The 13,662-nt window shown below is 36.1% G+C and overlaps 1 protein-coding gene across 1 annotated transcript; it reads left to right on the top strand.

Annotated features, from left to right (window-relative positions):
• Window positions 1-3,216: 3,216 nt before the first annotated feature.
• LOC110891419 (eukaryotic translation initiation factor 3 subunit B) lies at window positions 3,217-12,314 on the top strand. Its single transcript, XM_022139112.2, has 11 exons — window positions 3,217-3,500; window positions 4,662-4,899; window positions 4,973-5,119; window positions 5,984-6,112; window positions 6,253-6,381; window positions 6,605-6,688; window positions 7,357-7,481; window positions 7,573-7,771; window positions 8,488-9,008; window positions 10,952-11,060; window positions 11,714-12,314. Exons 1-11 carry the CDS (start codon window positions 3,379-3,381, stop codon window positions 12,044-12,046), a joined length of 2,136 nt encoding a protein of 711 aa, XP_021994804.1. The 5' UTR covers window positions 3,217-3,378; the 3' UTR covers window positions 12,047-12,314.
• Window positions 12,315-13,662: the final 1,348 nt, after the last annotated feature.

Genomic DNA, 13,662 nt, shown 5'->3' with positions numbered 1-13,662 from the left:
ATCAAAATAACTTTGTAATTAATGTAAGAACATGTTTCATCATGATCAACTCGACAATTTTCAGTCTAAACCCGGATCGGAACCGAAAGTCTCATAAATTGACTTTTTCTTTGACTCTCAATTCTGATCCGTGCATGCATGTTTGAGATCTGCCTTAGAGCTTATTTTGGACCATTTTTATATATGTACAACTCTCTGAGATAGTGAGATTTTACAACTTGGTTCAATACTCATCCGATGCATATGCATGTTTCCGATTTATGTTAAAAGTTGACTATTATGCCCTTTTTACTATAAAACGCGAATTTTGAAAAAGTGGAAGAGTAGAAACATTTGTTACTGATTTATAAACTTGCACTTAAAATTTGATATTAGTCGGAGGTCTAGATTAAGAGTTATGCTCATTATCGTAATTTGAAAGCTTTATGTTAAGTAAACGACGTAATTAGCATATAACCTATTTAAGCCCACTTTTTAATATCAAACTTTTTACCCACTGATGTTATATAATATTTTGGGATTTTTGAAGATTTTTATTTAATTTTTGGCTGAGCATAACATAGGTTTCTAAGTTTAATTCGGTTAATACCGGTTTTGCCCTTTTCGGCCATAAAATGAGTTCTACAAATCCTTTTGACCCCAAACCTTTTTCTACTGATTTAATTTGTTAAATAAAATATTTTGAGCCTTCTGGAATTATAAAAATCTCAGATTTCTTTTAAAAACCCGGAAACGGCTCTAAATCGCCTTTTTAAGCATTTTTAACGCATAGTATGTACTATAACCATATTAAACATATAAGGTTAATACCTACTGATGTTTTTAGTATATTTTTATATAATAACAGTAAGCACAAGTTTTTGAACTCAGGTTTCCAGTTTTGACCGTTTGAGCCCTTGGGAAATTACCAAAATACCCCTAAGGGGCATAGTTTTGTTTTAAATGATAAGTTTCGCATACGGGTCATAACCTACTGTTATAACATGATAAATTAAGTGTATTTGCTGTATAAATCAGGCCTGTAACTCAGATTACAAATTTAACCCTTTTATAATCCTTTAAATGACCAAAATGCCCTTATGAGGCGTAAATTGAGTTTAATTCCGTATGGGGCACAATAGAAGATATTTTACTGATATTATAACATATTTAAGGCATATTATCTCAGGGAACTTGCATATGGCTCTTATGGCTACCCGTAACGCTCTTTTAGCCTTTGGTTCGGTTTATGTAACTAATTTGCATAAATTGACCAAAACGGGTCAAACATTATCATTTTTGTCTTAAAATCCAGAACGTATTTAGCATAACCATATTATACAAGTATTCAAACTTGTCGGGTCTAAATCACGTTCTATCCGGTCCTCGCTTAATCGTGCGTTTGAACCGTATCGTCCTTAAAACTAACCGGTCTAAGCTTAGGCTTAAACAAAGATCCGTTAGGAATCTAATAGGTTATTATAAACCTTTGTACCAGAATAGAAGAACCAGTAAAAGCTACCTTCACTTGCTAGTTGTGATTTATACTTACCAAGGTAAATACTTTTAACTTATTTTCCCTATACGGGCTTGGGTTACGGTATATAGAATACCGCTTGATCGAGCATCAAATCTTACATCCTTGGGTGGTTAATTGAATAATTTGATCGGCTCGTTTAAACAGTCTTGTTTACTTTAAGCCTTTGGGGGATTAATGACCATGTCCCGGATATCCTTGGCATCATCTTACGAGATGGCCACGACCAGAGCACGAGGTGTAGGCGTACACCTGTCAGTGTATAACTCATTATTGTGGTGTGTCTATTGATCTTTAACCCGGACAAGATCCGGGCTACTGAACGCACAAGTAACATGTAATTCGTTCACAAGATTATAATAAATAATTATCCCAAGTTATAAAAATGCTTTGTGCCGTGAGCATTCAAATCAATTTTCAACATTTTCAAAATGAGTCGGTTAAATTGTATTTACCAGTGTAAACTGACGTATTTTCCCAAAAGGTTAAGTGCAGGTACTACACGTAATAGGCTGGCTGTCTTCTAGAGCGTCCACAATAAGTCTCGCAAGCTTGGATGAGAATAAATCTGTTGAACAATATCTTATTTTTATTTTGATCCGCCTGTGGATCCGTTTCAACTATTAGTGATATTTGATGTTACATTATATTAAAGTTGAAATGAATCTATCTTTGCTTCCGCTGTGCATTTATAAATTGTGTTGTTTGTCTATGATGATGCCAACTACGTCACTATACTCCCCACCGAGCCCACCGGTGACACATGGAAATTAGGGGTGTGACATTTACTTTTCAAGTTATATTATTGCAAGCAGTTTTTTTTATGTCGTCGTGCAGGAGACGAGAAGTTTTCACCGGTTAGAGTTGAACGACGATAGTTCCATTTGAAAGTGATGAAGAATGAATGATCAGGGGCTAGAGAGAGAATTGCTGATGAACATGAATATACGGCAGAAATAGTAGCGGCTGAATTGAATAGTTCTATATGAATTCAATATGATTTTAAGGTAGAAGTTAAATGGGCTAATATAATAGGCTTATAATTAATTAAAGACTGTTGGGTCATATACGCACAACTTATTCAACACATCTGGATCATGGATTAGTCTTCATAACTGGCTGTCTAGTGCAGAACAGAAATTAATAATAAATTGCTATTTATAAGTTTAAAGTATTTGTATTGTTGTAAAGTTTATCTTATAATAAAAAATTAGGTGAAAAGGTAGAAAATATAAGGATGTTTGTATGATTGAAGATGAAATCGGAGGTTTATAAGAATTTCTAAAGATTTGTGAGGATATCATGTGGACAGAGAAGGGCGCCTAAAGATGCTCTTAACATTAAAGATAGTCTAACAATTGTTAAGTCAGGCGGCCAGACTCAAACTCATGACATTCAGATAGGTTAAGAGACTATTAATAAAAATAGTTGCATTTTACACTGTTATAAAAAAAAAAACACAAAACCTTTACGCTACAAGTAAAGTGGGTGTTTGGGGTTCCTTATTTTAAAGAAAAAAGGACTTTTGAAGGGGTAAAAGTCCTTTTAAGAAGTGTTTGACTTTCCATTTTAAGGGCAAAAGTCCTTTTTTTGAAGGCAAAAGTCAGGATCCTGACTTATTTTTGCCAAAAGGACTTTTAGAAAAGTCAGCAAGCAATAAGTTAGGCCAAACATGCCCAAAGTAGGGCATTATCTTCTTCAAGCAATAAGTTAGGCCAAACATGCCCAAAGTAGGGCATTATCTTCTTCAGTTCCTCTTCTTCTGCACATAAGTTACACAAACCCTAATTTCTCGCCGTACAGATCAGATCATCATTTCACAAAGCAAGATACAACGATAAGGTTTTCTCGATCTACAAATCATGGCGGAAGTGATGTCAATGGAAGCTATACGAACCGAAGCCGCTCGTTTAAACATCGATCTCTCTGGAGTTGATTGGAACTCCATTCGTCTTCCTCCAGGTGAAGATTGCGGCATTAGAAGGTATACACACACTCATATATATCTCTATTTCTTTCCGTTTTTCTTTCGTTTTACACTGTGTGCATTCTAATAAACTGTCACACTTTGATTTGTGTTTATTGTTATGAGCAAATTGAGTGTTTGTTTAGTGTATCTGTTGTATTTATATACATGTTTGAATGCGTATTGTATTGTAAACGGAATAGCTGATGACGATAGATGTTAAAACCCTAATAGTCTGTTACATGTTGATTTATGTTCATTGTTGTGAGTAATTTGAGTGTTTGTTATGTATATATGTAATTGTTTTGTGTTTCTGTTCCGATTTAAGAGTTTTTGGCCGATTGAGTGTGTATTGTATTGTAAACTGACTGTGGCTGTTAAAACTCTAATAAACTGCTACACTTTGATTTGTGTTTGTTGTTGTATATCTGATACTAAACACTATGTCTGTGATAAATGTTGTTCAGTTTGTGAATGGTTTGAATATTAGTTGCATACCTATATTGTTACCTGTTTGCAGATGGAGTATTCAATTGCTCGGTAGTCGGTACATAATGTATTTAACCTAATAAATGTAGGAAACCGGGTCAAACGAACTCCGATTAAGCTCGTTCAAGCGGCGCTAGAGCCGGCTCGTTGAACCCTAAAATCTATTCTAACTTGTTTTAGGACACGATAAGACCTGTTTAAGAAAAAGTACTCTATGTAACCGTATACTTTCATAAAAAAATAGTTAAATTTAGGAGGCCGGGCTCCACCATTCCAACTTCTTGGTGCATAAAACATACAACTGTATCATGGACATGAGATATAAAGTAGTTAAACGAGTTTGTATTCATGTTTGATACTTATGTTAATCACGTCGTCGCTGACCTGTTAAACACAATAGGACCTGTTTTGCCAGCTCTATTTGATTTTTTGTTGTGTAAATCTGTTGGTTGTGTAATGAATCCTGATACTGAACACACTGCATGTGTTAAATATTGTTCAGTTCCTGAATGATTTGAATATTAGTTGTACATCTATTATCTATATTGTTACATGTTTGCATATGGAGTATTCAATTGCTTAATGATGCTTTACTATATGTGTTTGTTGTTATGATATTGAACTATGAGTTATGAATACCTGTGTTTTGTCTACCAATTTTTTTTTCATTTGTGTACTTGGAATCTTCAGTGACGATGATGATCTTAACGAGGAGGATTCGTTGGAGTTTGATGCTGGGTTCGGGAATATTATTATTGTGGATAACTTGCCAGTTGTGCCTAGGGAAAAGTTCGAGAAGCTTGAAGGTGTAGTTCGTAAAATCTATAGCCAAATTGGAGTGATTAAGGAGAATGGACTTTGGATGCCTGTAGATGAAGACACCGGTAAGACCCGAGGTTATTGCTTCATCGAGTACAACACTCCTCAGGTACTGTTTTCTCTTCAGACTTCAGCAGTTATATTCTAACACACCATAAATAATTTTTTTTTGGTGTGTGTAGGAAGCTGAGCTTGCAAAGGAGAAGACCAATGGGTACAAGCTAGACAGAGCACACATTTTTGCGGTCAACATGTTTGATGAAATCGACAAATTCATGAAAGTCCCAGACGAGTGGGCTCCACCTGAGAGCAGGCCTTATACACCCGGGGTATGTATCCGGAATTAGATTATTTTCTTTGCGTTGCATATTGTGTAGTTTGTTCCAATTTCATGCGACTAATGGATTTTTTAATATTTTTCAATAAGTTTTTTTTTCTTTTTTTTTTCTAGAGAACTTTTTTGTATGCCTTACTGATAGTTCGAGCTTTACTTTTAAAGCTCGAGCTTGGCTCGTTTGTAGTTTCTCAAACTCGAGCTCTGCCCAGGCTCGTTTATAATAGACTCATTTAGGCTCGCGTGCTCGATAAGTAAAGCTCATTTACTAAACAAGCTTATTTTTAGGTTTGGGCTTGGCTCGTAAACACGGTTAAACAAGCTTGGCTCGGCTCGTTTATTAGACAACTTTAAATAAAGGTTAAATGTTATTAAATATTAATAAACTAAATATTACACTAAGGTTCAATAAGGCTTGTCGAGCCCATGCTAGGCTCGAGCTCGGGCTCGATAAATAAACGAGCTCCATTTTAGGCTCAAGCTCGGCTCGGGCTCTCGATGACGCTCAGCTCGTTTCAAGCTTTTTCTCGACCTGCTCGGCTCGTTTGCACCCCTACTTATTGCAGATCCTGAAAGTAGTAGTTAATGTCTAACGTTTTGCAGTTATTTCGTGTTATCAAGTGTTCATTCATGGGTAATTCTTGTGTTGGTATCATTTCTATAAACTGCAATACACATGCTTAAGTATCGTAACTTTTTACTGCATATAGCATTGTTGAATTATTATTATTATTTTTTTGTACATGGGTGAAAGTGGGAAACCTGATTCCTGTTTGTGGCTTTTCTGGAGATCCTAAAACTTTATAAAGATATATTGCAAACTAGTTATAACGTTAAACGTTTTGGCATGTTAATGCAGGAGAATCTGCAACACTGGCTTACCGATGAGAAAGGCAGAGATCAGTTTGTTATTCGTGCTGGATCCGACACAGAAGTCCTTTGGAACGATGCAAGACAAGTGAAAGCTGACCCCGTTTACAAACGCCCCGTAATTAGAAAATCCCTTTATTTCGATATCCTCTTATTTCATTTTCTATATGAAAGAATGTTGGTATTAGAATGTGATAATAATAATAATAATAATAATAATAATAATAATAATAATAATAATGTATTTCTTTTTTGCAGTTCTGGACTGAAAGTTTTGTGCAGTGGTCTCCGTTAGGGACCTACTTAGCTACGGTTCACCGTCAAGGTGCTGCTGTTTGGGGCGGTGCTTCCACATTTAACCGCCTGATGCGTTATGCTCATCCACAGGTTGCGTATCGTTATGCTTTTTTGTTTTGAGTAAAATGCCATTTTCGTCCCTAAGGTTTGGCCAGTTTTGCAACTTTCGGAAAAATCAAACCTTTGGACGAAAGTCGCAGAATTGGCCAAACCTCAGGGATGAAAATGGCATTTTCTCTTTTGTTTTTTATAGTGTTCTGATTTTTTCACGTATTTCGCCTATAATCTTGAAATTCCGCTGTTTGCTTTATAGGTTAAACTCATTGATTTCTCTCCGGGTGAGAAATATCTGGTTACTTATAGCAGCCATGAACCGAGCAATCCCCGAGACACCCATGTAAGAACGTTTATTGCTTTGTCCAGTCTTTGTATGCTTTTATAACGCATAAACCTTCTAGTTAGTTTATTCACACATTTGTTATTGAAATCATGGTTGTAAAAATCTCGACTAGCCTCTGATTAGTCGCCGATTAATTGCTAGTCGAAGGTTCACCGAGTAATTTTATCTAATCGCCCAATTAATCAGTAGGCGTCAAATCCGGTTCTAATTAGCCAAAAAGCGGTGGCAGTTTAGCGATTCCGCCAGATTCTTGACTAAAACCTATAAATTCTGGCAATTAATCGTATCTACTTGAAAATATGGGTCGAAGAAGGTGTTAAAGCATGCCCACTTAAAAAAATACATATAAAATGTGCGTATATACATATAAAACTGATAATTACATATAAAATTTCAATCCGATTAATCCCGATTAATCGCTAGTCAGTACCTCATTGGCCGACTAGCATCTAGCGCTTCTTACAACACTGATTAAAATACCATATATGTTTAACACTATTTGAGAAACTAACTGTTTAAAAGAACAAGCTTAAAAGTTTAAGATAAAAAGTATTTCAGGTCAACCTGACCCTTCTTGTTTTAACTCACTCCAGAATTACTCGGTTTGACCCGACTTTCTTTGACCTATAAATTTGACCCATTTGACTTGATTTGCTCATGATCAGAGGGTTGCACTCAACATATTCGATGTGAGAACCGGAAAAGTAATGCGAGATTTCAAGGGAAGTGCTGATGAGTTTGCGATTGGAGGAACCGGAGGTTTTACAGGGGTTTCTTGGCCTGTTTTCAAGTAATCTATTACTAGTACTAGACGTTTTTATTAATTTTTTTATATCTTGAATGTATTTGTTCTTGATGTTGACGCGCGTGTGCGTTTCCAGATGGGGCGGTGGAAAAGAGGACAAGTATTTCGCTCGGATGGGCAAAAACGTCATTTCAGTGTATGACACGGAGTCCTTCGGTCTTATTGACAAGAAATCCATCAAAGTCGAAAACGTCACGGACTTCAGCTGGTCTCCTACTGATCCTATTTTTGCAATTTTTGTTCCTGAGCTTGGTGGCGGAAATCAACCCGCAAGAGTAAGTTATCATGTTCATTTTTAACTTGTAGAGTTTATATTTAATCTGTAGTTAATTACCATATTGTGGTATGGGTCATAGATTACTTACTGTAAGATCATAGCACACTTTTTTTTTCTATAGTTAATTACCATATGTAAGTGTGTTAAACGGGTCGGGTTGGTGGTTCCGATCCGAACCTGAAAATTTTAGACGAACCCAGCACATGAACACGACCCGAACCTGAAAATCGTGTCATGCATATGCACCCGAACATGACCAGAATATTTGCGGGTTGATCCAAACAGGCCCTGTTCAACCCGAATTTTTAATATTTCTTTTCGCAAATTATTAAAATAAAATAAATTTATACTACAAATGTATATAATACAATTACATTTTACTTGTAAAATTTTATGTCAGTTTTCTTTTTAAGTTAAAATTATGGCATAGAATACCCACCCAGTTAATTGATGACATAAAACATATTGTAAAAAAATAAAATATAAGATAAATGAGTTAAATGGGTCAACCCACCGTGTTGACACGAACACGACCCGTTAAGCTAAACGAATTCGCGGGTTCAACATGAAACAGACCCGATCCAGTTTAGACTAAACCTAAACCCGCGAATTTCGTGTTAGGTTCGTGTCGTATTTTTGGGTCGTGTCATAAATTAACCCTCTTTTGAAGTTTCAAAATTTTCATTACATTGGGATTAACAATTGTGTTGATAGGTGAGCCTTTTTCAAATCCCGAGCAAAGTAGAGTTACGACAGAAGAATCTCTTCAGCGTTAGCGACTGCAAAATGTACTGGCAAAGCAACGGAGAATACCTTGCCGTTAAAGTCGACCGATACACAAAAACCAAAAAGAGCACCTATACCGGCTTTGAGCTTTTCCGAATCAAAGAGCGTGACATACCTATCGAGGTTTTTGAGCTCGACAACAAGAATGATAAGGTTATCTCATTCGCATGGGAGCCAAAGGGTCACCGGTTTGCGGTTATTCACGGTGATAATCCACGACCCGACGTTAGTTTCTATTCAGTGAAAGGTGGTAAAGTGTCGAAGCTCACAACGCTTAAGCAAAAGCAGGCGAATGTGCTCTTTTGGTCACCGACTGGTCGTTTTATCATTTTGGCTGGTTTGAAGGGGTTTAATGGACAGCTGGAGTTTTATAATGTCGATGAGCTTGAAACTATGGCTACCGCTGAGCATTTCATGGCAACCGACATCGAGTGGGATCCTACTGGGAGGTATTTAAATAAAAATCGAGTAAAGTACATGGATGGTCCCTGTGGTTAACCAAAGTTTTGGATTTAGTCCCCATCTTTTTTAAAGTGTACCGATGGTCCCTGTGGTTTGCAGTTTGTAACGCATTTAATCCCCAACTTTTGCCAAAAGTAGATTGATGGTCCCTGTGGTATGCACTTTGTAATGCATTTAGTCACTAAACGTTGGGGACTAAATGTGTTACAAAGTGCAAACCCCAGGGACTATCCGTCTACTTTTGGCAAAAGTTGGGGACTAAATATGTTACAACATGCAAATCACAGGACCATCCTTGTAGCATATAGGTACCTTATCGCTATTCGCCATTAACAACTATTGTTGTCCGTAGTGAATAGCAGACGATAGCGACAAGCTACTTATACGCTACGAAGCGATAGCGATGAAATAGCGGGCACTATTTCATGTTTAGCGATACACTAGAAGGAAATTTTAGAAATATTTTACATGTTTGTTTTATAAAAAAAGCAGGTAAATATGGAAGAATATACGCTTCTATTTTCAATCTTGTAAAATTCTAGAAATATTTTACATGTTTATGTTATAAAAAATGTTTATATTTTCAGTCGCTACTTGTAGTTATTAAAAGGAAAAAGATATTCCGCTATTTCTGCGCTTGTTAGGCCCTAACAATCAGATAGTGGCATAGTGTCGCATCTAGGCCTGTAAGCGAACCGACCGTTCGTGAACTTATTCGACGGGAAGTTCGTTTATTAGATAAACGAACAAACATGCACAAAATTATTTATTTATTTAATTAAACGAACGAACATGAACGTGTTGTTCGTTCATTTATGTTCGTGAACGTCAGTTTATGTTTGTTCGTTTACGTTCATTAATATTTTAATTTAATAAATACATATGGGGTTATATTTATATAAAGATAAACAAAAAGAGGTTTTTTTAACTACTTATATACATATAACTAATTGATAATTGGGCTTTTCAGTAATAAAAATGGGCTTTCCAATATAATTAATTGTAATTAATCAATAATTTTTATATATATAAAAACTACTTTATGTCTTTATGTTTGGTCATTATGTTCATTTGTGTTGTATTCTGTTTGTTTGTTTTTGTTCGTTTACGTTCATGAATTGTTCGTTTAGGTATTAAGCGAACGAACATAAACGAACATGAACATGCTCATTTTCTTAACGAACGAACACGAAAAATAAACGTGTTCGATTATATGTTTGTTTTGGTTAAAGTTAAATGAACGAACACAGACATGCCTGTGCTCGTGTTCGTGTTCGTTCGGCTCGTTTACAGGCCTAATTGCATAACTACACTATTCGCTATAGGTGGTGTTAAGCTCGCTATTAACAACTATGATATAATAAAACATTTTGTTTTGGTTTTCTAAGTGCTTTTACAAGCGTATTTAGAATGCGTTATTCATTACCATTGTTGAATGTACGTGGAACATGATCTTTGGGTATAATAGTGTCTGCAAGTAAAATAATTTTAGAGTAAATTACAAAAATCGTCCTTTATGTATGTCACATATTGCAAAGTGTGTTCTTTGTCTTCAATAATTACAGAGAACGTACTCGATGTTTGCAAACCCTTGCAAGTTATGTCCTTTAGCCCTAACTCAGTTAATTTTTGTGCTTAAATCCGACCAAATGGACCCCACATGAGGGTATTTTTGTAGTCAAATCTCACCAAATGGACCTCACATGAGAGTAAAATGACCAAAATACCCTCATATGGGGTCCATTTGGTCAGATTTAACCAAAAAAATTAACTGTGTTAGGGCTAAAGGACATAACTTGCAAGGGTTTGCAAACATCGAGTACGTTTTCTGTAATTATTGAAGATAAAGGACACAATTTGCAATAAATGATATACATAAAGGACGATTTGTGTAATTTACTCATAATTTTATCTACTTATTTTCTTATAGGTACGTTGCAACTTCAGTCACATCGGTGCATGAGATGGAAAACGGATTCAATATATGGTCATTCAACGGAAAGCTACTCTACCGAATTCTAAAGGATCATTTCTTTCAGGTAATCATCTAATTTTTTCTTAGTCATCACAGGCCGAGTTGGTTGACCGTAACTTTTCTTTTTATAAATTGTGCAATTTATATAAGGGAAATTGGCCTGTAATAATCTCACCTAGACCTTATTGGCCATTAATAATCCCACCTCAGAATATTCCCCCCACCAGTCCCACCTTTCACCTATTTTTCCTACAATGGTTTCCCGTTAAAAAAACTTAACGGAGTTAAGCTTTTTTCCAAATTACAAACAGATTTTTTAGGGCTTTTGATTAGAACGACGATACGAGTCCATTGATGTAAAACTTGTCTCGAAACGGTGCTCCAAACGATGAAAACGACGCTTCAATTCAGGTGTTTAAATTTCCAATTAACCAAAATCAAGTCACTTGGAGCACTATTTCGAGGTAAGTTTTACATCAATGGACTCGTATCATCATTCTGATCAAAAGCCCTAGAAAATATGTTTGTAATTTGGAAAAAAACTTAACTCCGTTAAGATTTTTTAACGGGGGACCATTGTAGGAAAAATAGGTGAAAGGTGAGACTGGTGGGGGGAATATTCTTAGGTGGGATTATTAATGGCCAATAAGGTTTAGGTGAGATTATTACAGGGCAATTCCCTTTTATATAATGGATCATGTTGTTCAATTGTGGCAGTTCTTGTGGCGGCCAAGGCCACCATCCTTTTTGAGTCCCGAGAAAGAGGAGGAAATATTCAAGAACCTTAAAAAATACAGCAAGAAGTATGACGTACAAGATCAGGATATTTCCGTGTTGTTGAGCGAACAAGATCGTGAGAAGAGGAAGCAGTTGAAGGATGACTGGGAACGGTGGGTGAACGAGTGGAAGCGGTATCACGAGCAAGAGAAGATTGATCGGCAAATGTTAAGAGACGGTGAGGCTAGTGATGTTGAAGAGGAATATGAGGCTAAAGAAATTGAGGTTGAAGAATTGTTGGATGTTTCTGAAGAAGTTATTCAAGATGCCTAAATATGAAGTTTATTTTTGTTAAGCTATTTATTTATGCTGTTGGTTATGTTGAGTTATAAATGCTAGATGCTTAATTATGTTTACATAAACATTTTTCTAAATTTTGATTGTTTGACAGTTTGGATTTTTAAGTCAAACTACGGTTTTAGAAGATGTCTGGGTTGGTTGAGTCGGTTGGACCGGCTAAACCGACTGGAGAACGCCCTCTAGTTTGATGGTTTGGAATTTTTTCCATTTATTTTTATTTTAAAATTGTTATTAACGTTCACCTTTTAAGTTGAGTGGATGGTTGATGAATGTTAGACACAGATGACTGCCTATTTAAAGAGTAAGGGGCTGTTTGGCAATATCTGAATGGTTAAATACTGAACCAGTAAGAGGTCTGAACTATTAGTGTTGAACTAATAAGAGGCCTGAACCATTAAGACCAATAAGAGGTCTGAACCATTAAGAGCCTGTATAATGCTTAACCGTTCAGAGGCAAATGTATGACCAATTCAGATTAGAGGTCTTAATCATTCAGACTCTGTATAAATCTTAAACATTCAGAGGCAAATGTCTGAACTATTCAGACATTTGCTCGTGAAACAAACAGTCTGAACCATTAAGTGCTGAACCAGTAAGAGGTCTGAACCATTAAGAGTCTCATTAAGAGGTAAACAAACAGCCCCGAACTTATTTTAGGAATGTCCTTTATCTTTATAAAGTGGTGTATTTTTTAATGAATGTTGACAGGCGGTGTTTTTTACTAGGTATTTTGTTGCAAGTTTAGTCCTTTACACCCAACCCAGTTAAAAAACCCTGTTAATTGTTGACAAGCGGTGTCCTTTGCTAGGTATTTTGTTGCAAGTTTAGTCCATTACCTAGGTATTTTGTTGCAAGTTTAGTCCTTTACACCCAACAATTAACATGGTTTTTTAACTGGGTTAGGTGTAAAGGACTAAACTTGCAACAAAATACCTAGTAAAGGACACCGTATGTTTAACTTACATTCTCCTATGTTGATGATAGACTACTTTGTAGCATGCTTAAGATAGGAGTTATATGTAGCTTATGTGTCAGAAACACGCCCATAAGAAGGTCGACTTATTTAGAATCATGTCATGTTTAAGCGGATGAGAATGTCGGGTTAGTGAGTTGGGTAGAAACATTTTGAGATGACATGTTGAACGAGTGAACCTAAACATGACCCATATTTTTATCCGTTAAAAGACATCAACCCTAACCTGAAAATCAACACGTCTACGAATCTGGATTGATTGGGTAGAAATTTCTTGACCCGCCACCTGCGTTGTGTTAATTCATTAGTCGGATCCGAATCCGGGTTTACCCAATTAACGATACTTTTTAATTCACCACTCACCAGGCTGGCATTGGGGCATTGCTGTTGCCTGTTGGGCCAGCTACTTCAACTCAGAATTTTGCCGTTGGGCTTCCACTTTTCTCATCAGTTGGGCTTTGGATTATTGAAATCTAGCAAGATATCCACATACCACACCTCATTACGTTCATTCATAACTTCCATACCATGTTTAGCACGGTTAATGATATTAGCTCAAGTGTTAATTTCTTTTTATTTATAATTACCAAGGTTAGCACGGTTAATGATATCAACT

Source organism: Helianthus annuus, chromosome 11 (genome assembly GCF_002127325.2).
Source record: "Helianthus annuus cultivar XRQ/B chromosome 11, HanXRQr2.0-SUNRISE, whole genome shotgun sequence".
In the NCBI taxonomy this organism is placed as follows: Eukaryota; Viridiplantae; Streptophyta; class Magnoliopsida; order Asterales; family Asteraceae; genus Helianthus; species Helianthus annuus.
Note: the sequence above shows the minus strand (reverse complement) of the source record. Positions and strands in the feature narration are given on the sequence as shown.